Source organism: Oncorhynchus clarkii, chromosome 30 (genome assembly GCF_045791955.1).
Source record: "Oncorhynchus clarkii lewisi isolate Uvic-CL-2024 chromosome 30, UVic_Ocla_1.0, whole genome shotgun sequence".
Lineage (NCBI taxonomy): Eukaryota > Metazoa > Chordata > Actinopteri > Salmoniformes > Salmonidae > Oncorhynchus > Oncorhynchus clarkii.
In genome coordinates, this window is record NC_092176.1 from 34,026,479 (window position 1) to 34,051,953 (window position 25,475).

Genomic DNA, 25,475 nt, shown 5'->3' on the forward strand with positions numbered 1-25,475 from the left:
TAGGTGCCTTTTGGCAAACTCCAATGTGCCTTTTACTGAAGAGTAGCTTCTGTCTAGCCTCTCTACTACAAATGCCTGATTGGTGGAGTGCTGATGGTTGTCCTTCTGGAAGGTTCTGAAGCTCTGTCAGAGTGATCATCGGGTTCTTGGTCACCTCCCTGACCAATGCCCTTCTCCCTGATTGCTCAGTTTGGCCTGGCGGTCAGCACTAGGAAGAGCCTTGGTGGTTCCAAACTTGTTCCATTGAAGAATGATGGAGGCCACTGTGTTCTTGGGGACCGTCAATGCTGCAGACATTTATTTGTACCCTTCCCCAGATCTGTGCCTCAACACAATCCTGTCTCGGAACTCTCCAAACAATTATTTCGACCTCATGGCTTGGTTTTTGCTCTGACATGCACTGTCAACTGTGGGACCTTATATAGATAGATGTTTGCCTTTCCAAATCATGTCCAATCAATTGAATTTACCACAGGTGGTCTAGAATCAAGTTGTAGAAACATCAAGGATAATAATTTGAATCAGGATGCACCTGAGCTCAATTTCGAGTTTCATAGTAAATACTTATGTAAATAAGGAATTTTTGATTTGAATACATTTGCTACAATTTCTAAAAACGTGTTTTTGCTTTGTCATTATGGGGTATTGTGTGTAGATTGATGAGGAACATTTTTAATTTAGAATAAGTCTGTAACGTAACAAAATATGGAAAAGGTCAAGGGGTCTGAATACTTTCCAAATGCACTGTATTAGATTATATCGGTGGGTTTTTCTCAATTCGAGTATGTTCTATTGGTGGGTTGTTCTTGGACTATTTTTGATTCTATTGGTGGGTTCTTCTCAATGCTTTTAGGTTCTATTGGTGGGTTATTTTTGATTCTATTGGTGGGTTCTTCTCAATGCTTTTAGGTTCTATTGGTGGGTTGTTCTTGGACTATTTTAGATTCTATTGGTGGGTTCTTCTCAATGCATTTATGTTCTATTGGTGGATCCTTAGTTTCTATTACGCTTTTTTAGTGGGTTCTTCTATGGTTATTTTTAATGCTATTACAGTTGAAGTAGAACATTTACATACACCTTAGCCAAAAACATTTAAACTCAGTTTTTCACAATTCCTAACATTTAAACTTAGTAGTAATTCCCTGTCTTAGGTCAGTTAGGATCACCACTTTATTTTAAGAATGTGAAATGTTAGAGAGAATTATTTATTTCAGCTTTTATTTCTTTCATCACATTCCAAGTGGGTCAGAAGTTTACATACACTCAATTAGTATTTGGTAGCATTGCCTTTAAATTGTTTCACTTGGGTCAAACGTTTTGTGTAGCCTTCCACAAGCTTCCCACAATTAATAGGGTGAATTTTGGCCCATTCCTCCTGACAGAGCTGGTGTAACTGAGTCAGGTTGATAGGATCCTTGCTCGCACACGCTTTTTCAGTTCTGCCCAAACATTTTCTATTGGATTGAGGTCAGGGCTTTGTGATGGACACTCCAATACCTTGACTTTGTTGTCCTTAAGCCATTTTGCCACAACTTTGGAAGTATGCTTGGGGTCATTGTCCATTTGGAAGACCCATTTGCAACCAAGCTTTAACTTGGTAACTGATGTCTTGAGATGTTGCTTCAATATATCCACATGATTTTCCTACCTCATGATGCCATCTATTTTGTGAAGTGCACCGGTCCTTCCTGCAGCAAGGCACCCCCAAAATATGATGCTGCCAGCCCCGTGCTTCACAGTTGTGATGGTGTTCTTCAGCTTGCAAGCCTCCCCCTTTTTCCTCTGAACATAACAATGGTCATTATGGCCAAACAGTTCTATTTTTGTTTCATCAGACCAGAGGACATTTCTCCAAAAAGTACGATCTTAGTGCAGTTGCAAACTGGCTTTTTTATTTTGGAGAAGTGGCTTCTTCCTTGCTGAGCAGCCTTTCCGGTTATGTCGATATAGGACTCGTTTTACTGTGGATATAGATGCTTTTATACCTGTTTTCTCCAGCATCTTCACAAGGTCCTTTGCTGTTGTTCTGGGATTGATTTTCACTTTTCGCACCAAAGTAAGTTCATCTCTAGGAGACAGAACGTGTCTCCACCCTGAGCGGTATGACGGCTGCGTGCTCCCATGGGGTTTATACTTGCGTACAATTGTTTGTACAGATGAATGTGGTTCCTTCAGGCATTTGGAAATTACTCCCAAGGATGAAACAGACTTGTGGAGGTATGCAATTGTTTTTCAGAGGTCTTGGCTGATTTCTTTTGAGCAAAGAGGCACTGAGATTGAAGGTAGGCCTTGAAATACATCCACAGGTACACCTCCAAATGACTCAAATTATGTCACTTAGCCTATCAGAAGCTCCTAAAGACATGATATCATTTTTTTGACTTTTCCAAGCTGTTTATAGGCACAGTCAACTTAGTTTTATGTAAAACCTTCGACCCACTGGAATTGTGATACAGTGAATTATAAGTGAAATAATCTGTCTGTAAACAATTATTGGAAAAATGACTTGTGTCATGCACAAAGTAGATGTCCTAACCGACTTGCCAAAACGATAGTTTGTTAACAAGAAATGTGTGGAGTGGTTGAAAAATCTGTTTTAATGACACAAACCTAAGTGTATGTAAACTTCAGTGTGTTCTATTGGTGGGTTCTTCTTAAGGCAGGATGTCTTAGCTTTTTAACACTACATGGCCAGCCTGGTAAGTTGGTATATAGGGACAACAATGTGGGAAGGGAGAAGGGGCTTACAGGAGAATAACGGATTGTCTTTATTTTGTCCCCAGGTGCAACACTCCATCAAACTTCTCCCTCCTTCCGTTCTCTCTTTCTCCTCCTTCCTCCATCTGTTCCAGCTCTCTAAAGTGCAAAGTCCTGCTGAAGCCCCTGCAGGAAAATGGGAACAAGCATTAGTTCAGGAGGTCCCTTCTTGTTCAGGTGGTCCCTTCAGTCTCTTTTCTTCTGTGTGGTGCCTAAATACGACCCCGCTAAAGGCCTTGAAGTAGGGCTGTGTTAAACTCGGTAACCAGGAAGTCAATGTGGTCCTTCTCTTTGGTCTTGAAGGCCTCAGCGATGATGCGAGCAGCGTCCCGGTGCTCTCTACCCCTCAGGGAGACCCCGTTCACCTCCAGAATCACCTGTCCCACCTTCAGCTGCCCACAACTGTGTGCCGAGCCCCCCTTCTGAGAGAGAGAGAGAGAGAGAGAGAGAGAGAGAGAGAACAGAGAGAACAGAGAGAACAGAGAGAACAGAGAGAACAGAGAGAACAGAGAGAGAGAGAATTAAACATCAAATAAATAATCCCTTTCTGTAGACAGGATGTGTAGATGGGATGTGTAGACAGGATGTGTTCTTGCTAGAGAGAAGAGAGTATAAACAAAAGATACGAATGTAGATACGAGAGCATTGTTTTGGATTCAAGGAAGGTTAGAGGTAGAGGTAGAGGTAAAGGTAGAGGTAGAGGTAGTGTTAGTGGTAGAGGTAGTGGTAAAGATAAAGATAAAGGTAGTGGTAGACGTAGAGGTAGAGATAGAGATAGAGGTAAAAGGTAAAGGTAGAGGTAAAGAATGATTGAGGTAAAAGGTAAAGGTAGAGATCGAGGTAAAAGGTAAAGGTAGAGGTAGAGGTAGAGATAGAGATCGAGGTAAAAGGTAAAGGTAGAGGTAGAGATCGAGGTAAAATGTAAAGGTAGGGGTAGAGGTAGAGGTAGAGATCGAGGTAAAAGGTAAAGGTAGGGGTAGAGGTAGAGGTAGAGATTGAGGTAAAAGGTAAAGGTAGAGAGAGGTAAAGGTAGAGGTAGAGATAGAGGTAAAAGGTAAAGGTTGGGGTAGAGGTAGAGGTAGAGATAGAGGTAAAAGGTAGGGGTAGAGGTAGAGATAGACGTAAAAGGTAAAAGGTAAAGGTAGAGGTAAAGGTAGAGGTAGAGAGTGAAGGGAGGGAGGAATGATGTAGAGCTTTGTGCCTTGTGGACTCCTGTCTGTCAGGAAAAACAAGGACAGTGACATCAGAACGGAGACATCAGGACAGAGACATCAGGACAGAGACATCAGGACAGAGACATCAGGACAGAGACATCAGGACAGAGACATCAGGACAGAATCATACGTCTAGCTGAGAACAGAGGAGGCCATGGCAGGAGGGGGCTGATAACCCAGGCAGCAGGGCAGACAGGCTCAGCCCTGGGCACTTAGCGCCAGAGCCTGTACCCCTTAGTGCTCTCACTGTTCCTTTACTGCATTCTACTTTACTGCTTCCTACAGCACATTCAACTAAGTTTAGTGAAAAACACAACCACATATCACAGTTATTACAAGTAGACCCTTCTTCGAAATAGTTATCCGTTATCAGCAGAATTAGAGCCAGGAAGATTAAAGTCTGGGATGTGAGTGCAAGAAAGAAGCTAAACAATGCTTTTGGACAGCAGAAGTAGTTCCCACTTAAGTTGAAGCATTATGCTGTCTACCCTCATTACGACAGAGGGGGAAGGCATTCCAACCATCTAACAAGATGGCACTCTAGCTGCTGCTGCATAGACTTGAAATTGGCTGTGCATGTTATGGCAACCCGATGTGTGTTATGGCAACCCATTGTGTGTTATGGAAACCCATTGTGTGTTATGGAAACCCATTGTGTGTTATGGCAAACCATTACGGGACAACTTCTTCTCCTTAAAGTTCTCCTGATAATATTCTAAATGGCACCAACTTACCAAATGTAAAAATGCCCCATATCATTCAGGCAGTCAAACAGTCAAATCCCATTTCTATTCTCTTGCTGTCCTATCCTGACATAACCTTTTCAACAATGTCACATACAATTGCTTGTATGATGATTCAGGGGCAACCAAAAGTCTCCATCTCAAATGGCATCGTATTCCCCCTGCAGTGCACTTCTTTTGCCCATGGCCCATAGGGACTGTATACAGGGAATAAGATGCCATTTGGGACGCATAAATTGACTGTTATTTAATCATACTAATGGTGGTGAAACATAATTGATGTAATGAGGCAGTAGTATCTGTGCCATGTCAGCTGTTGGGCCTGTAAATGCCTGGGGAACCATCAGGACTCTATTGGACTATAGAGATTTATGGGGGCTGCTCGTGAGGAGTCATTCTTATGGAAATCCCTGCACGGCTGTCATACAAACCCCTCAGACTCTCCATATCTTGTGAGTCTGAATTAAGTACGAGGATGTTCCGCACATAAAAGACTGCAGAAACACACTATGTACTGTAGTGCATGTCTTTTGACCAGAGCCCTCAGCTCAGAAGTTGTGGACTTTCTATGCAATATTGTGTCCTTTGGGAAGCAACCTCAGTGTATAATATGAAAACGCATGCTGTACTTGTAGATACATTATTGTTAAATTAAAACAAAAGATGAATAATGTTGGAATTTAGGTCCACTTCAGTCTGTCCACGCCTGTCCACAACATCCTGTAGACCTGAATAGATTACCCAAGACCCCTGACACTAACGAGGTGGTAGAAAACTTTCTTCAACAAAGTTAAACATCCCCAGGAGAGATTCCTTGACCTGCTTTGAAATTATTATCAATGCAAATATAGGTTGTTATCACGCACATAAACAGATGTTCTGGGAAGCTCACATTTACGATGAAAGAGAAAATGGTAATGTCTCTGTTTTTCACCCCAATTTTGTGGTATCCAATTAGTAGTTACAGTCTTGTCTCATCACTTCAATTCCCATATGGACTTGGGAGAGGCGAAGGTCGAGAGCCGTGCGTCCTCCAAAACACAACCCAACCAAGCCGCATTGCTTCTTGACACAGCGCACACTTAACCCGGAAGCCAGCCACACGAATGTGTCAGAAGAAACACCGTACACCTAGCAACCGTGTCAGCGTACACTGCACCCGGCCCGCCAGAGGAGTCACTAGTGTGCGATGGGATAAGAACATTCCTGCCGGCCAAACCCTCCCCTAACCTGCTGGGCCAATCGTGCGCCGCCCCATGGGTCTCCAGGTCGCAGCTCGCTGGACTCAAACCCAGAATCTCTAGTGAGCCTGGACTCAAACCCAGAATCTCTAGTGTCACAGCTAGCACTGCGATGCAGTGCCTTAGACCACTGCACCACTCGGGAGGCTTCTCTGTCATGTTTGATGCTTGCTGTAATCCATTTTGCACTCATTAACACTACAATACGTATCAATACGCACAGACCTTTAGGCACAACATGGGGGTTCTACATCCACATAGGAGGCTGTGGTTCTTACTATTTACAGACTTCACAGTACAAAAGCCTTGTGTAGTCTTCATACTACATTCATGTTCAAAGTTATCCTAAATGTTACAGTATGATAAACTGATGCAGAATCATCTAGATATTCCCTATACAAGTGCACTTCTTTTAAATGAACCTCCTTGTCAAAAGTAGTGCACTACATAGGGAATAGGGTACCATTTGGGAATCAGCCTCTCTCTCACCTGTACGGTGACGATGCGTGGCAGTGGCTGCCGTGTGTTTGCACCTCCCTCTATAGCAATGCCCAGAGTGTTGGCATTCTTTACCACACGTACCAGAGTAAGTATGGGCACTGGAGAACCAGGCTGCTGCAGGGCACACAATAAGACATCATGGAATAAGGACATAGAATAAGGACATAGAATAAAGAATAGGAATAAGGACCTAGAATAAGGACCCAGAAAACAGACCTAGAAAAAGGACACAGAATAAGGACACAGAATAAGGACATAGAATAAAGACATAGAATAAAGACATAGAATAAAGACATAGAATAAGGACACAGAATAAGGACACAGAATAAGGACACAGAATAAGGACATGGACTAAAAACATAGAATAAGGACATAGAATAAAGATATAGAATAAGGACATATAATAAGGACATGGACTAAAAACATAGAATAAGGACATATAATAAAGACATAGAATAAGAACATAGAATAAAGACAGAATTAGAACATAGAATATGGACATATCATAAAGATATAGAATAAGGACATAGAATAAGGACATGGACTAAAAACATAGAAAAAAGACGGAATAAGAACATAGAATAAGGACATAGAATAAGGACATATCATAAAGATATAGAATAAGGACATAGAATAAGGACATATCATAAAGATATAGAATAAGGACATAGAATAAGGACATATCATAAAGATATAGAATAAGGACATTAGAATAAAGACATAGAATAAGGACATTAGAATAAAGACATAGAATAAGGACATATCATAAAGATATAGAATAAGGACATAGAATAAAGACATAGAATAAGGACATAGAATAAGGACATAGAATAAAGACATAGAATAAGGACATAGAATAAGGACATAGAATAAAGATATAGAATAAGGAAATATTATAAAGATATAGAATAAGGACATAGAATAAAGATATAGAATAAGGACATAGAATAAAGACATAGAATAAGGACATAGAATAAGGACATAGAATAAAGATATAGAATAAGGAAATATTATAAAGATATAGAATAAGGAAATATTATAAAGATATAGAATAAGGACATAGAATAAAGACAGAATAAGGACATTAGAATAAAGACATAGAATAAGGACATAGAATAAGGACATGTAAAAAGGACATAGAATAAAGACAGAATAAGGACATTAGAATAAAGACATAGAATAAGGACATATCATAAAGATATAGAATAAGGACATATCATAAAGATATAGAATAAGGACATATCATAAAGATATAGAATAAGGACATAGAATAAAGACATAGAATAAGGACATAGAATAAGGACATAGAATAAAGATATAGAATAAGGAAATATTATAAAGATATAGAATAAGGACATAGAATAAAGACAGAATAAGGACATTAGAATAAAGACATAGAATAAGGACATAGAATAAGGACATGTAAAAAGGACATAGAATAAAGACAGAATAAGGACATTAGAATAAAGACATAGAATAAGGACATAGAATAAGGACATGTAAAAAGGACATAGAATAAAGACAGAATAAGGACATTAGAATAAAGACATAGAATAAGGACATAGAATAAAGACATAGAATAAGGACATAGAATAGAAGAGTTGGAATAAAGACATAGAATAAGGACAGGATAAGGACAGAATAAGGACATAGAATAAAGACATAGAAAAAAGACATAGAATAGAAGAGTTGGAATAATGGCATAGAATGAGGACTAAAATACATAGAAGCAAGCTAAACACCAAGCCTAATCGACGGCATTGACTGTTCTGTAAAAAAATATGCCTTTAGTATTTTTTTCAGTGTTACCAAGTGGGGCAAACCATGAATTTGTTAAAAGGCAAAACAGAGTGTCCTAAAACTCCGAGATTTATGAATGTCATGGTATGCGTCCCAAATTGCACCCTATTCCCTGTATAGTGCACTACTTTTGACCAGGGCCCTATAAGCCCTGGTCAAAAGTAGTGTACTACAGTTTAAAGGGAATAGGATTCCATTTGAGACTCATACATGTTGTTTCTGTTGTGATATGTGCCCTTGGTGGGCCTCACCTGTTTGGATGCCAGTACTGCAGACCCCTGGGCCCCCTGGGGCCCTTGTGTGGCCTGGCTGGCCTGGTTCTTAGTTGGCCAAGGATTGCTGTCTTTACTGAGCCCTCGTGCCTCAGCAATGTCCACCCCACTGTCCTCACTCAGAGTCTGACCACTGTCTGACAGCTGGGACAATGTGGTGCCTGGATACATAAAGGAAAGTAGATTTGATTATATATATATATATACACATGCATGTTAAGCCATACTCACAGGCAAGCACAAAGACAAACACAGGCACAGGTACACAGATACACACACACATGAATCTTTACCTCTCTGCTGGGGCTCGGGCCTGGCCTCAGCAGTCAGTCTGTGTGTGTCGGCCATGACACACAAACCTCCCTGGCTGAGGGAGGGAGAGCAGGGGGAGCAGGGCCTGTCTGGACTACATGGGGGAGGTCCCAGCACAGAGAGAGAGGGACAGGGTGAAGGACAGGGAGAGGGAAAGGGGGACAGACATGGGGAGGGACCAGGGGAGGGACAGGGAGAGAGACAGGGAGAGAGACATGGGGAGGGACCAGGGGAGGGACCAGGGGAGGTAACAGGCTTCTCATGGGAGCAGGATCTGAAGATGGGAAGCTTGATGAATTTGTCCTTGTTCTGAGGACCAGAGTGCTTGGGATGAAGGGAGCCAGGGCAGGAATGGTGGCCGGAGCTGGAGCAGCCGTGGTGTGTTTGGGGGGTGTGGTGGTCGGAGGAGGTAGTTGTGGAGATGTGGAGGGAGCTTTGGCAGGTGTGGTGAAGAGAGTTCATGGATGTGTCATTGCCAGAGCTTGGATAGACGCTATGGCCAGTGCCAGTGTTGGGGGTGGTATGATGGCCAGGGTTGGGGGTGGTATGATGGCCAGGGTTGGGGGTGGTGTGATGGCCAGGGTTGGAGCTGTTATGATGGCCAGTGTTGGAGCTGTTATGATGGCCAGGGTTGGAGCTGTTATGATGGCCAGGGTTGGAGCTATTATGATGGCCAGGGTTGGGACAGGTGTGATGGAGGTCAGAGCTAGGGGAGTTGGAAGTTTGGTGGTTGGAGAAGCTTTGGAAGGCTTTAAGGTGTTTGTGGTGACATTCCTGGTGCAGCCTGGTGGGGGCAGTAAAGACCAGGCCAGATTGGGAGTGTCTGGATAAGAAGCGCTTGGACTGCTCCCTCTCCCTGTCCCTCGGATGTCTGGGCTGGGTCTGTCCGGGTCCGGGGGGAGGAGGAGGCTTGAAGAACGGAGGAGACTCAGCTGTCGACTGCACTTCATTCTAGAAACAAAAAGGAACATTGTACAGAATTTGTTTTACAAACAAACTCTGTACAAACTCAAGTCTGTCTGATGAAGGTCACCAAATGTTGTTTTTTTCATGGAGAGAGTGTCACGCCTAACCTTTAAAATGCATTGTTCAAAAACATTAGCATTTAGTTATAATCCTGCACATCATAAACCTGACTATGATTTCAATCAGTCTGAAACAAACTCAAACTCACATACAGACTCACCACTGACGTTACGTCAGGTATGACATTAGTGGTTGCCCCTGGATCTTGCTGTACAATGTCACCATGTGAGCACTCCTTCTGAAAGAGAGACAGAGACACAAGGTTGGTGTGTTACAATAGTATGACTTCACCTGGTATTCCACCTGAATTGTTAGACATTACTGAATTGTTAGATACTACTGAATTGTTAGATACTACTGAATTGTTAGATACTACTGAATTGTTAGATACTACTGAATTGTTAGATACTACTGAATTGTTAGACATTACTGAATTGTTAGATACTACTGAATTGTTAGATACTACTGAATTGTTAGATACTACTGAATTGTTAGATACTACTGAATTGTTAGATACTACTGAATTGTTAGATACTACTGCACTGTTGGAGCTAAGAAAATAAGCATGTTGCTACACCCGCGATAACATCTGCTAAATATTTGTATGTGACCAATAAAATTAGATTTGAACGTATCATCCAAAATTAACAGGCCCAGCCATAGACTCACTGACCTGCCTCCCAGTACAATGTTGTGAGACAATCATGTGCTGAAACATTAACCATGAACTGTGACTAAAGACCTCAATCAACCATTAACACAGGAAGTTAATTTAGTTGATTCAATATGAATGAACTTCAATGACTTGTTAACTAAGGGTGGGATTTTACAGCTATAGTAATGATGATGTCAACATGATCAATTATACAAGCACAGAGTGGACAAGCTCAGCAGAACCAGCCAGGCATGGCAACCAGCCAGCCATGGCAACCAGCCAGCCATATCAAACAGACAGCAACACTGTCACCTTGGACCATGGGGAAACTGTCAAACACATGCACACACCCACGTTCACGCACGCTAACATGAACAACTGCTGAGCACAAAAGACATCCTTGGGTTCAGCTCAGTCATCTTAAAGATAATCTCTTCTCACAATGGTTTAAAATCCTGCTGGTTCACCACTGAATAATCTCTGCTTTGTTGGAGAAAATGGCACCCTATTCTTTATTAAGTGCAGTAAATAGGGAATAGGGTGCCATTGTGGATACAAACACTGTTTTATCAGTTTCTATTAAAGTGTGGCTGGGTCTCAGACTCAGTTGGATGGTTACAGTGTGTCATAGCGTTTTGTAGAGTGACTTGGCAGAGTGAGGTCCCATTCAGCTGGTCCGGGCCACATCAGTGGAATATTGACGCTATAGAACACTGCTGCTCAGCAATCTCATCTGAAGTCACTGCTCCGTTTCATTTGACACTGGCAACAGTCAGAGTGCAACTTCCAATGGATGAAAGATGAGAGAAGATGCCAGGAAGAAACACCCACATACAGTATACAGCCACAGGCACCATAGACTTCAATAGGCACGCAAGCATGCACCCATACACACACGAATGAACACACACACACTTTGAATAGTCCAGAACCATCCAATAGGAACACACCTGTAAGTCCATCCATCCTACACGGTTCCTCCTACCTTGGCAGAGCAGAGAGTGGCCGGGTTGGAGTGGATGTGGCTGGCTGAGGGCTCAGCGTGTAGACAGCGGCTGTATGGGTGCACAGGGTGTAGGGATCCTATTCCTCCGTGCCAGGCCTTCAGAGCCTCCCTCTCGCGGTGCAGCACCAGGCCATCATACAGCTCCAGTTCCTGGGGAGCCACCTGACTACGCACCTCAGATAGCAGGGACAACTGGAGGGAGGACAGGAGCATAGGATTAGAATGAGTAGAATGGGCCTCCTCATTCAATTAAATGATCCCATAATGATATGTTGGCCATATTGAGTGGATTGGTGGCCATTTTGAGTTGCCAAATAAAAGGTGAGAAGGGGAATCGGCACACTCCCATGGGAATTTATAAGACAATGTTTTGAGCACCATGTTTTGATCAGGTCTCCTTTGACAAAGAAAACTAGAGGGAGGCCAGAAGGAAGAATGGATTAACAACTGAGACCAGGAACCTCATAGAGAACATGTATGGGCATGTTGGATGAGTGACTGTGTGTACATGAAATTCAAATGTTCTCAACAGTTGTGGAGGTACCATCATCAAGAGAGTAAAAGATTGACCATAAGATGAACCAGGCACCCAGGTGTATCCTGAATGGCACCCTATTCCCTATATAATGCACTACTTTCTACCAGAGCCCAATAGTACACTATATATAGAATAGGGTGCGTTACCTTGGCACGAGTATTGAAGAGCTCAAACAGGGCCATGGTCAGGGGCTCCAGGCCGATGTGTCCCTCCTGGTACTCCCTCAGGTAGTAGCCCATGGTCTGTCTCTCTGGGTCTGTCAGCAGCAGGAAGGCCTGCTCCTCCAGAGACACCTGGAAACCCAGGGGCCCCACACCTTGACACACAGACTGATTGGAGGGATAGAAGGAGGGGTGGGGGGAGGGAATGAATGAACCCACATGAAAAAAGACTACAGTTTACTATGTAAATATTTAGTCAACTGTAGTATATTATACACTGTAGCATCACTTGATCGTGTAGTGCTTACCATAGAACTTTGTAGTATACTATAGTTATTATTATGTTCACTCTTTTTAACATGCACTGTTGGAGCTCACAGCTTAATAAACTCACTGTACTGAAAGTTCATTATTTATTTTTTACCTTTATTTAAGGGAAGTCAGTTAAGAACAAATTCTTAGTTTCAATAACGGCCTAGTGGGTTAACTGCCTTGTTCAGTGGCAGAATGACAGATTTGACCTTGTCAGCTCGGGGATCCGATCTTGAAACCTTTCGGTTTCTAGTCTAACGCTTAAAACGTCTTAAGGTATAGGGGGCAGCATTTTCACTTTTGGATAAATAGCGTGCCCAATTTCAACTTCCTGCTACTCATGCCAAGAATATAATATATGCATATTATTGGATAGAAAACACTCTGAAGTTTCTAAAACTGTTTGAATCATGTATGTGAGTATAACAGAACTTATGTAGCAGGCAAAACCCCGAGGACTAACCGTTCAGATTTTTTTTTTTTAGGTCTCTTTCTGTTCACTGAGTTCTCATTGGCAAACGATATTGCTTAAGAACTTGTTTTCAGTTCCTACCCCTTCCACTGGATGTCACAAGTCTTTGGAATTTGGTTGAGGTTATTCATTTGTGCAATGAAGAAGTAGGGCCATCCTGGAAAAGGGTAACGCTGTTGAGAGTTGGCCAAGACTTGAAAAGTAGCGTTAGTTTCCTCTCGTCCTCTATTGAAAACAGATAGACCCTTCTTCAATTTGATCGATTATTAACGTTTAAAAATACCTGAAGTTGTATTACAAAAGTAGTTTGAAATATTTTGGCTAAGTTTATAGGCAACTTTTGAAATATTTTGTAGTGACGTTGCGCATTTTGGAAGCTGTTTTTTTCTGGATCAAACATGCCAAATAAATTGACATTTTGGATATATATGGACGGAATTAATCGAACAGAAGGACCAATTGTGATGTTAATGGGACATATTGGAGTGCCAACAAAAGAAGCTTGTCAAAGGTAAGGCATGTTTTATATTTTATTTCTGCGTTTTGTGTAGCGCCTGCAGGGTTGAAATATGGTTGAAATGTGCTACCCTCTTTGTTTACTGCTACCCTCTTTGCTAACTGCTGTGCTATCATCAGATAATAGCATCTTGTGCTTTCGCCGAAAAGCCTTGTTGGCTGGATTCACAAAGAGTGTAGCTTTAATTGAATATCTTACATGTGTGATTTAATGAAAGTTAGATTTTTATATCAATTTATTTGAATTTTCCGCGCTGCATTTTCCCTGGTTTTTGGCCAAGTGGGACGCACGCGTCCCCTATACCATAAGAAGTTTGAAAGTAAAGTCCATAAAAACACTACTGTAAATACTACAGTATACTACAGTAAAGTCCACAAAAACACTACAGTAAATACTACAGTATACTACAGTAAAGTCCATAAAAACACTACTGTAAATACTACAGTATACTACAGTAAAGTCCACAAAAACACTACAGTAAATACTACAGTATACTTAAGTAAAGCCCACAAAACACTACAATAAATACTTCAGAATACTACAGTAAAGTCCATAAAACACTACAGTAAATACAACAGTATAATACAGTAAAGTCCACAAAAGCACTACAGTGAATGATTTACGCAACAGCGCCTCTTCAACCTCAGGAGGCTGAAGAAATTTGGCTTGTCACCAAAAACACTCAAACATTTATAGATGCACAATCGAGAGCATCCTGTCGGTCTGTATCACCGCCTAGGATGGCAACTGCTCCGCCCACAACCGTAAGGCTCGACAGAGGGTAGTGAGGTCTGCACAACGCATCACAAGGGGCAAACTACCTGCCCTCCAGGACACCTACACCACCCGATGTCACAGGAAGGCCAAAAAGATCGACAAGGACGACTACCACCCGAGCCACTGCCTGTTCACCCTGCTATCATCCAGAAGGCAAGGTCAGTACAGGTGCATCAAAGCTGGGACCGAGAGACTGAAAAACAGCTTCTATCTCAAGGCCATCAGACTGTTAAACAGCCATCACTAACACTGAATGTCTGCTGCCAACATACTGACTCAAATCTCTAGCCACTTAACAATAATAAATTGGATGTAATAAATGTATCACTAGTCACTTTAAACAATGCCACTTTATATAATGTTTACATACCCTACATTACTCATCTCATATGTATATACTGTACTCTATACCATCTACTGCATATTGCCTATGCAGTTCGGCCATCGCTCATCCCTATATTTATATACATATTGTTATTCATTCCTTTACACTTGTGTGTATAAGGTAATTATTGTGAAATTGTTAGATTACTTGTTAGATATTACTGCACGGTCGGAACTAGAAGCACAAGCATTTTGCTACACTCGGATTAAGATCTGCTAACCATGTGTATGTGACAAATAACATTTGATTTGATATCAGTTAGCTATAGTATTTTTTCATGTGGCTATCTCTGCAGGACCAGAATGACAGTATCTTTTCAGCTCTCAGTCATCCCACCCACAGCACACCAACAGGCGTTAAATCTCTAACAGTAGAAACCAATTTAAAGTCATCAGGATAAGGGTGAGTCAAATAACTTGTTTTGCCCTGAGAATCATTGTTATTCAGCTACAGCTTGAAATGGCTATTCCCTCTTTAAATAGACCGGATCTTGGAATATTGAGGAAGATCCAGTACCAAGCCGTTGATGGATGTTACGGTCAGGATCTTCGTCTTAGATACCATCCATGGTTAACTGATGGCACTCAAAATGATCCACTTCCAATGATTCTAAAATGGGTGAGAGCTGTTTAGAGGACTCTTTCTGACACAGTTTTAATTTGCTATATCTGATGATATACCGCAACACACTATTTTGGAGGACGCATGTGCCACGAGTTAGAGGTTATAGCTTTGTTGGAGTGTGAAATCCACCGTCAGGAGCACTACAATGAGAAATATGGGGTCAGGCCCAGAGAGTAAAGAGAAAATGATAGAGGTAGTTAGGGGCTCAGAAGCAAAGCATCAACTGTTGTTACTCTAAATTACAAAGCTATCCTCTCTGCTCCCCGCACACCTGTCGCCACCACCACTACCAGGCTCAACTCAGAGAAATGTAATGCATCCCAAAAAGGCACCTTATTCCCTATGTAGTGCACTACTATTGATCATGCTCTGGTCAAAAAAAGTGCACAATATAAGAAATAGGTTTCCATTTGGGACCCAAATCTCGGCTCTGATAAAAAAGACGTTCATTTTCTCCCAAAGGTCATCCTACCGGTTTTACTATGGTATCATTCCAACACAACCATGTTTATGTGAGCTCCCAGATTATGCAATGAAATCTTTACAGTGGAAGAGAGGTCACTTGTATGTTACCTGTCAGGCCTATAAAGGTGTGAAGGAGAGTTGATGATGATGAACACATGCTTCACTGCTAGTCTGCTACAGCAGGATGAAAGACAGTGAACACTGTGGAGAAAACACTGCTAGTCTGATACAGCAGGATGAAGAACAGGGAACACTGTGGATAAAACACTGCTAGTCTGATACAGCAGGATGAAGGACAGGGAACACTGGAGAAAACACTGCTAGTCTAATACAGCAGGATGAAGGACAGGGAACACTGGAGAAAACACTGCTAGTCTGATACAGCAGGATGAAGGACAGGGAACACTGTGGAGAAAACACTGCTAGTCTGATACAGCAGGATGAAGGACAGGGAACACTGTGGAGAAAACACTGCTAGTCTAATACAGCAGGGTGAAAGACAGGGAACACTGGAGAAAACACTGCTAGTCTTATACAGCAGGATGAAGGACAGGGAACACTGTGGAGAAAACACTGCTAGTCTGATACAGCAGGATGAAGAACAGGGAACACTGTGGAGAAAACACTGCTAGTCTGATACAGCAGGATGAAAGACAGGGAACACTGGAGAAAACACTGCTAGTCTTATACAGCAGGATGAAGGACAGGGAACACTGTGGAGAAAACACTGCTAGTCTGATACAGCAGGATGAAGGACAGGGAACACTGTGGAGAAAATACTGCTAGTCTGCTACAGTAGGATGAAGGACAGGGAACACTGTGGAGAAAACACTGCTAGTCTGATACAGCAGGATGAAGGACAGGGAACACTGTGGAGAAAACACTGCTAGTCTGATACAGCAGGATGAAGAACAGGGAACACTGTGGAGAAAACACTGCTAGTCTGCTACAGCAGGATGAAGGACAGGGAACACTGTGGAGAAAACACTGCTAGTCTGCTACAACAGGATGAAGGACAGGGAACACTGAGGAGAAAACACTGCTAGTCTGATACAGCAGGATGAAGGACAGGGAACACTGCGGAGAAAACACTGCTAGTCTGCTACAGCAGGATGAAGGACAGGGAACACTGTGGAGAAAACACTACTAGTCTGATACAGCAGGATGAAGGACAGGGAACACTGTGGAGAAAACACTGCTAGTCTGCTACAGCAGGATGAAGGACAGGGAACACTGTGGAGAAAACATTGCTAGTCTTATACAGCAGGATGAAGGACAGGGAACACTGTGGAGAAAACACTGCTAGTCTGATACAGCAGGATGAAGGACAGGGAACACTGTGGAGAAAACACTGCTAGTCTGCTACAGCAGGATGAAGGACAGGGAACACTGTGGAGAAAACACTGCTAGTCTGATACAGCAGGATGAAGGACAGGGAACACTGTGGAGAAAACATTGCTAGTCTGCTACAGCAGGATGAAAGACAGGGAACACTGTGGAGAAAACACTGCTAGTCTGATACAGCAGGATGAAGGACAGGGAACACTGTGGAGAAAACACTGCTAGTCTGCTACAGCAGGATGAAGGACAGGGAACACTGTGGAGAAAACACTGCTAGTCTGCTACAGCAGGATGAAGGACAGGGAACACTGTGGAGAAAACACTGCTAGTCTGATACAGCGGGATGAAGGACAGGGAACACTGTGGAGAAAACACTGCAAGTCAGATACAGCAGGATGAAGGACAGGGAACACTGTGGAGAAAACACTGCTAGTCTGATACAGCAGGATGAAGGACAGGGAACACTGTGGAGAAAACACTGCTAGTCTGATACAACAGGATGAAGGACAGGGAACACTGTGGAGAAAACATTTTCAGCATCATCAATGACAAAAAGATAAAACACTGTATTATACACTCACCTCTGTCTCTCCCCCTCTCTAGCTCTCTCTCTCTCTTTCTTTCCTGCATTGTCATTGTAGACAGTAAAAGGCCAACAGAATGCTTACAACAACATCACTAAATTTGAACATCTAATCATCAGGAATGAGTCCAAACTGTGGATTTTGTCGGTCTGCAACTAATGAGCTTTGTGAGTGGAGATGGGTGGTCAGGGCATGTTGATTTAGTACAGGTTAGTGCCGTTTCAACAACCTAACATGCTGACCAGACCGGACACGTCGCGTGCGCGAGCGTCGCAAATTAAATGTAGAAATCCATGTTATTAAATTATTGCGCGCCAACGAGCGTTTTAAACACTGAGGGCTAAAATAGAGCTCATTCCTATTTCTGACGCAGATCGCGCTGAAAGTCCTGCCTCTCCCATCTTCTCATTGGTTTATAGAAGCAGGTACCCAGGTATCTCCTCATTGGTTATACCCACGTGGGTGACTGTAAGACTAACTGTTTTGCCGGTAGTTGTGGTAAAATAATGAACGTTTAGATGCCATCACCATATACAGTAGGGCAGAAAAGTATTTAGTCAGCCACCAATTGTGCAAGTTCTCCAAATTAAAAAGATGAGAGAGGCCTGTAATTTTCATCATAGGTTCACTTCAACTATGACAGACAAAATGAGGAAAAAAATCCAGAAAATCACATTGTAATATTTTTTATGAATTTATTTGCAAATTATGGTGGAAAATAAGTATTTGGTCACCTACAAACAAGCAAGATTTCTGGCTCTCACAGACCTGTAACTTCTTCTGTAAGAGGCTCCTCTGTCCTCCACTCGTCCACCTGTATTAATGGCACCTGTTTGAACTTGTTATCAGTATAAAAGACACCTGTCCACAACCTCAAACAGTCACACTCCAAACTCCACTATGGCCAAGAACAAGTAACAAGTAACAAAGCCTACCATCAGTAACACACTACGCCGCCAGGGACTCAAATCCTGCAGTGCCAGATGTGTCACCCTGCTTAAGCAAGTACATGTCCAGGCCCGTCTGAAGTTTGCTAGAGAGCATTTGGATGATCCAGAAGAAGATTGGGAGAATGGTCATATGGTCAGATGAAACCAAAATATAACTTTTTGGTAAAAACTGTTTGGAGGACAAAGAATGCTGAGTTGCATCCAAAGAACACCATACCTACTGTGAAGCATGGGGGTGGAAACATCATGGTCTTTCAGCATGACAATGATCCCAAACACACCGCCCGGGCAACGAAGGAGTGGCTTCGTAAGAAGCATTTCAAGGTCCTAGACTGGCCTAGCCAGTCTCCAGATCTCAACCCCATAGAAAATCTTTGGAGGGAGTTGAAAGTCTGTGTTGCCCAGCAACAGCCCCAAAACATCACTGCTCTAGAGGAGATCTGCATGGAGGAATGGGCCAAAATACCAGCAACAGTGTGTGAAAACCTTGTGAAGACTTACAGAAAACGTTGAACCTCTGTCATTTCCAACAAAGGGTATATAACAAAGTATTGAGATAAACTTTTGTTATTGACCAAATACTTATTTTCCACCATAATTTGCAAATAATTTCATTAAAAATCCTACAATGTGATTTTCTGGATTTTTTTTTCCTCATTTTGTCTGTCATAGTTGAAGTGTACCTGTGATGAAAATTACAGGGCTCTCTCATCTTTTTAAGTGGGAGAACTTGCACAATTGGTGGCTGACTAAATACTTTTTTGCCCCACTGTAAGTTAAACAATGAAAAAGCCTGGAAGGAGAAGAGATGACTAGAAATGATTCGGTTGGCCGTTTTATGTGTGGATGAATTGTCGGAATAGAGGTCCTTGTGCATTTCAGGTAAAATAACAACTCAATGTTTATATCCCAGGACAAATTAGCTAGCAACAGCAAGCTAGCTAAATAGGACAAATTAAAGTTAGCTAGCAAGTGCAAGCTAACTAGCTAAATTGCCATACATGTTTAATGATTTTTGACCTGTCCCCAAATTAATGTCATTGGTTCAGAGTTTGTTTTGATATTTTAACCTGCGTGTGGTGATCTGGTGTGGGGGGGCAAAATAAATGTATGCACAATAGCACACAATGGCGCACGCGCGCAGCCGGTTTGGGTTGCATGTGAGGCCAGATGACTGAATGCATTAGGGACAATGAGGATGTGTCATGCACCCTATTCACTGTTGGCTCTGATCAAAAGTTGAAGACTATATAGAGAATATGGTGTGATTTGGGACACATCCTAACAAAGGATGTCCCTCTTTGGAAACAAAGCTGCAATGTTCACAAGACGAGACAACACTTTAAGAAGCGGTTGATTGCTGCTCGTTTGAATGTGTTGGTCTATATTAGAAGTACAGACAGGGTATGTGTTTTATAGTACTTGTATCATTTCACAGTTGTTGCGAGTTAGGAAGAATTTGTATTGATCATGAGTCCTTGCTCCTCAACGGGCAGCAGCATAGGGTGTTCTCTCCTCCTGCTGATGTGGGAGACTGTGTGAGAGATTGGTATGTGTGTGTCTGAGAGTGTGCGTGATATTGGTTCAGGGGCCATTAGCCTCTCTGTGGCTGCCAGAACTCAAACTGCATTTAAAGACATAACCTTGAAGAGCAGTCTGTCCTGACCGGAGCAAATCCCTTCTGAGGGCCCTGGACACTGTCAATTACCCCCCCCCCCACCCACCCACCCGCCGCACACACACACACATGCATGCACACGCACACACACATTCCTGTGTCCACCTAGTTCCCTTGCTGTACAGTGGTGGTCCCCTGTGTCTCCTGATTCTTTTATGACAATTGAGTGTGTGTGTTTGTGTGTATGAGTGTGTGTTTGTGTGTATGAGTGTGTTTGTGTGGGTGTGTGTTTGTGTTTTTGTGTGCTGTGGCAAAGAAGTGGGTTGAGTGATAAATGGCAGATATGTGAGGGCAGGACTAATAAACGGGCTCTTGTATATCAATTTTGGGGAATCTCTTATAAAATGGGTTAAAGTTATGTTATGAGACCCAAGGTGTAAAATAGTAAATAATGGCTACATCTCAGAAGGTTTTCAACTATCTAGAGGAGTAAAACAAGGTTGTCCACTATCGGCACATCTATTTATTATTGCCATCGAAATGTAAGCTGTTAAAATTAGATCAAACAATAATATTAAGGGATTAGAAATCTGTGGCTTAAAAAACTAGGGTTCATTGTATGCTGATGATTCATGTTTTCTTTTAAAACCACAATTAGAATCCCTCCACAGCCTCATAGTGTATCTAGATACTTTTGCTATCCTCTCTGGACTAAAACCAAATTATGATAAGTGTCACTATATTACGTGTTGGATCACAATTTCTTTTTTACATTACTGTGTAGTTTACCAATTAAATGGTCTGACAGGGATGTGGACGTACTCGGTATACAAATCCCAAAAGAAAGAAATGATCTCACTCCAATAAATCTTTATAGAAAGTTAGCAAAAATAGATAAGATATTGCTACCATGGAAAGTAAAATACCTGTCTATTTGTGGAAAAATCACCCTGATTAACTCTTCAGTCATATCAGTTTAGCTATTTGCTTAAGGCTTTGCCTACACCTAGTGACCTGCTTTTTAAATTGTATGAACAAAAAATATTCCATTTTATTTGGAATTGCAAACCAGACAAAATTAAAAGGGCCTATTTATATAACGAATATGAATTCGGGGGGGGGGGGCAGAAATCATTAACTATTAAAGCATCAGACCTCTCATTAAAGGCATCAGTCTCACAAGAGTTATATTAAGTCCAAACTGGTTTTCTAGTAAATTGGTACGAATGTCTCATCCTATGTTCAAGAATGGCCTTTTCCCCTTTATTCAGATTACACCGGCCCACTTTCGATTGTTTGAAAAGGAAATAATCTCCAAAATATCGTTATTTTTTAAACAGGCATTAGCAAATTGTTTGCAATTTCAGTTTAATCCAACTGAAAAGACAGAACAAATAATACAACAAATAATGTGGTTAAACTCAAATATACTAATTGATTAAAAAAACGTATTTTTGGAAGAAATGTTTAGAAAGGTCTAATTTTAATGAATGATATCATAAATAGGACTGGCGAAGTTATGTCACACATGCAGCTAACATGCGGAAATGTCTTCTCTACCCAAAATTACAACCAACTAATTGCAGCATTACCACAAAAATGGAAGAAGCAAGTAGAAGGGGAAAAAGTAAGGAACTTTTTATGTTCTTTAATACAGGGCCGACATACATGGTTAATTAAAGAAAGGCGTGATTGTCACGTTCGTTATAAGAATCGGACCAAGGCGCAGTGTGGTATGCGCACATTCTTATTTATTTACAGAATGAAAAACTGAACAAACTAACAAAATAACAAAACGAACCGTGAAGCTATACAAACGAGTGCTGACAGGCAACTACACATAAAAACACGAAAAACTAAAGGGAAATGGCTACCTAAATATGATCCCTAATCAGAGACAACAATAAACAGCTGCCTCTGATTGAGAACCATATCAGGCCAACATAGAAATACAAAAACACTTAGACATCCAAAACCCCTAGACAATACAAAAACTATCGTACCCACCCCAGTCACACTCTGACCTAACCAAAATATAAAGAAAACAGAGATATCTATGGTCAGGGCGTGACAGTGATAAATAAAAACATATACCACTTTCATTTAAGGACCAAAAAACTGACCGCTGTGCCATATACATTTCCGATGTACACATTCCATGGCACATGGTTTATGAATTGATACGCAAAACAACGCCGGGTACAAAACTTAGAATTTTTCAATTTAAATTACAATACGAAATTCTTGCAACCAATAGAATGTTATATACAGTGCCTTGCGAAAGTATTCGGCCCCCTTGAACTTTGCGACCTTTTGCCACATTTCAGGCTTCAAACATAAAGATATAAAACTGTATTTTTTTGTGAAGAATCAACAACAAGTGGGACACAATCATGAAGTGGAACGACATTTATTGGATATTTCAAACTTTTTTAACAAATCAAAAACTGAAAAATTGGGCGTGCAAAATTATTCAGCCCCTTTACTTTACCAATGTTGACCTAAATGACTAATGATGATAAATACAATCCACCTGTGTGTAATCAAGTCTCCGTATAAATGCACCTGCACTGTGATAGTCTCAGAGGTCCGTTAAAAGCGCAGAGAGCATCATGAAGAACAAGGAACACACCAGGCAGGTCCGAGATACTGTTGTGAAGAAGTTTAAAGCCGGATTTGGATACAAAAATATTTCCCAAGCTTTAAACATCCCAAGGAGCACTGTGCAAGCGATAATATTGAAATGGAAGGAGTATCAGACAACTGCAAATCTACCAAGACCTGGCCGTCCCTCTAAACTTTCAGCTCATACAAGGAGAAGACTGATCAGAGATGCAGCCAAGAGGCCCATGATCACTCTGGATGAACTGCAGAGATCTACAGCTGAGGTGGGAGACTCTGTCCATAGGACAACAATCAGTCAGTCGTATATTGCACAAATCTGGCCTTTATGGAAGAGTGGCAAGAAGAAAGCCATTTCTTAAAGATATCCATAAAAAGTGTCGTTTAAAGTTTGCCACAAGCCACCTGGGAGACACACCAAACATGTGGAAGAAGGTGCTCTGGTCAGATGAAACCAAAATGAACTTTTTGGCAACAATGCAAGACGTTATGTTTGGCGTAAAAGCAACACAGCTTATCACCCTGAACACACCATCCCCACTGTCAAACATGGTGGTGGCAGCATCATGGTTTGGGCCTGTTTTCTTCAGCAGGGACAGGGAAGATGGTTAAAATTGATGGGAAGATGGATGGAGCCAAATACAGGACCATTCTGGAAGAAAACCTGATGGAGTCTGCAAAAGACCTGAGACTGGGACGGAGATTTGTCTTCCAACAAGACAATGATCCAAAACATAAAGCAAAATCTACAATGGAATGGTTCAAAAATAAACATATCCAGATGTTAGAATGGCCAAGTCAAAGTCCAGACCTGAATCCAATCGAGAATCTGTGGAAAGAACTGAAAACTGCTGTTCACAAATGCTCTCCATCCAACCTCACTGAGCTCGAGCTGTTTTGCAAGGAGGAATGGGAAATTATTTCAGTCTCTCGATGTGCAAAACTGATAGAGACATACCCCAAGCGACTTACAGCTGTAATCGCAGCAAAAGGTGGCGCTACAAAGTATTAACTTATGGGGGCTGAATAATTTTGCACACCCAATTTTTCAGTTTTTGATTTGTTAAAAAAGTTTTAAATATCTAATAAATGTCGTTCCACTTCATGATTGTGTCCCACTTGTTGTTGATTCTTCACAAAAAAATACAGTTTTATATCTTTATGTTTGAAGCCTGAAATGTGGCAAAAGGTCGCAAAGTTCAAGGGGGCCGAATACTTTTGCAAGGCACTGTATACAGCACTCTGTAAGGACCCTGACTGGGACACAGGTATACAGCACTCTGTAAGGACCCTGACTGGAACACAGGTATACAGCACTCTGTAAGGACCCTGACTGGGACACAGGTATACAACACTCTGCAAGGACCCTGACTGGGACACAGGTATACAGCACTCTGTAAGGACCCTGACTGGGACACAGGTATACAGCACTCTGTAAGGACCCTGACTGGGACACAGGTATACAGCACTCTGTAAGGACCCTGACTGGGACACAGGTATACAGCACTCTGTAAGGACCCTGACTGGGACACAGATATACAGCACTCTGTAAGAACCCTGACTGAGACACAGGTATACAGCACTCTGTAAGGATCCTGACTGGGACACAGGTATACAGCACTCTGTAAGGATCCTGACTGAGACACAGGTTTACAGCACTCTGTACTCACAGTAGTACAAGGTAAGGCATAATAACATTGAAGCTCAGAGCGTAGACTTGCTCAACCATCAAGTTCACTGGATGAGAACCTCAGGGTCTCCAAAGAAATGGATCAACTCAATCTACGTACTGTATCTCAGCTGACAAATACACTGCTTCGCCTAAAGGTCATATTGCTGTAACCTGTATCAATTCCACGTCATCTGTTGGATTGCATTTCTCTGTATTAAACTTAGTGATAGTGAATGCTAATGAGGTTTGAGGTTTTATGACAGTGATGGATGGGTGAATGGGGAATGCAGCATTTCCCCGATCATGTGATTAGATGCTCAGTGTTCCCCTTCAATTAATTATGGACCGCTAACGAAGGACAGTCCGTGCTCTTCCTCTATTCCCTTTTCCCTCTTTTATTGACGAGAGCTGACTTTGTGTCGCCATGGTGATGGCATCTGGCCAGGCTGTCACTTCCCGTCCCTTGAAGAATCGATCAGTGTGTCCAGCTAACGATGAGGTCATGGATGTTCCACTGAAGTAAAGAGGAAATTCAGAACCCCTTGGAGGATGGGGGATCTTGATAAAAAAGACTTCCTTACTGCTAAAACCAACTGTAACGATTCTCCTCTTGTGAAGTAAAGGCGGACCAAAGCGCAGCGTGGTGGTTGTTCATAGTATTTTATTGACGACACTATACATGAACAAACTAACGGAAAAACAAGAAACGTGAGAACTCAAAACCTAATACAGCCTATCTGGTGAACACTACACAAAGACAGGAACAATCACCCACAAACAAACAGTGAAACCCAGGCTACCTAAGTATGATTCTCAATCAGAGACAACTAATGACACCTGCCTCTGATTGAGAACCATACTAGGCCGAAAACATAGAACTGCCCCAAAACATAGAAAAACAAACATAGAC

General features: G+C 41.8%; 1 protein-coding gene across 1 annotated transcript in view; it reads right to left on the reverse strand.

The window, feature by feature from the left end:
* Window positions 1-2,984: 2,984 nt before the first annotated feature.
* Window positions 2,985-25,475, reverse strand: part of LOC139389952 (whirlin-like) — an 81,340-nt gene continuing 58,849 nt past the window's right edge. The window contains exons 6-13 of the mRNA XM_071137001.1: window positions 12,212-12,394; window positions 11,507-11,719; window positions 10,030-10,104; window positions 9,502-9,791; window positions 8,822-9,357; window positions 8,508-8,689; window positions 6,445-6,570; window positions 2,985-3,179 (exon numbers count right to left, since the gene is read on the reverse strand). Of these exons, the coding sequence (XP_070993102.1) occupies window positions 2,985-3,179; window positions 6,445-6,570; window positions 8,508-8,689; window positions 8,822-9,357; window positions 9,502-9,791; window positions 10,030-10,104; window positions 11,507-11,719; window positions 12,212-12,394 (1,800 nt within the window). The remainder of the gene's footprint in view (window positions 3,180-6,444; window positions 6,571-8,507; window positions 8,690-8,821; window positions 9,358-9,501; window positions 9,792-10,029; window positions 10,105-11,506; window positions 11,720-12,211; window positions 12,395-25,475) is intronic.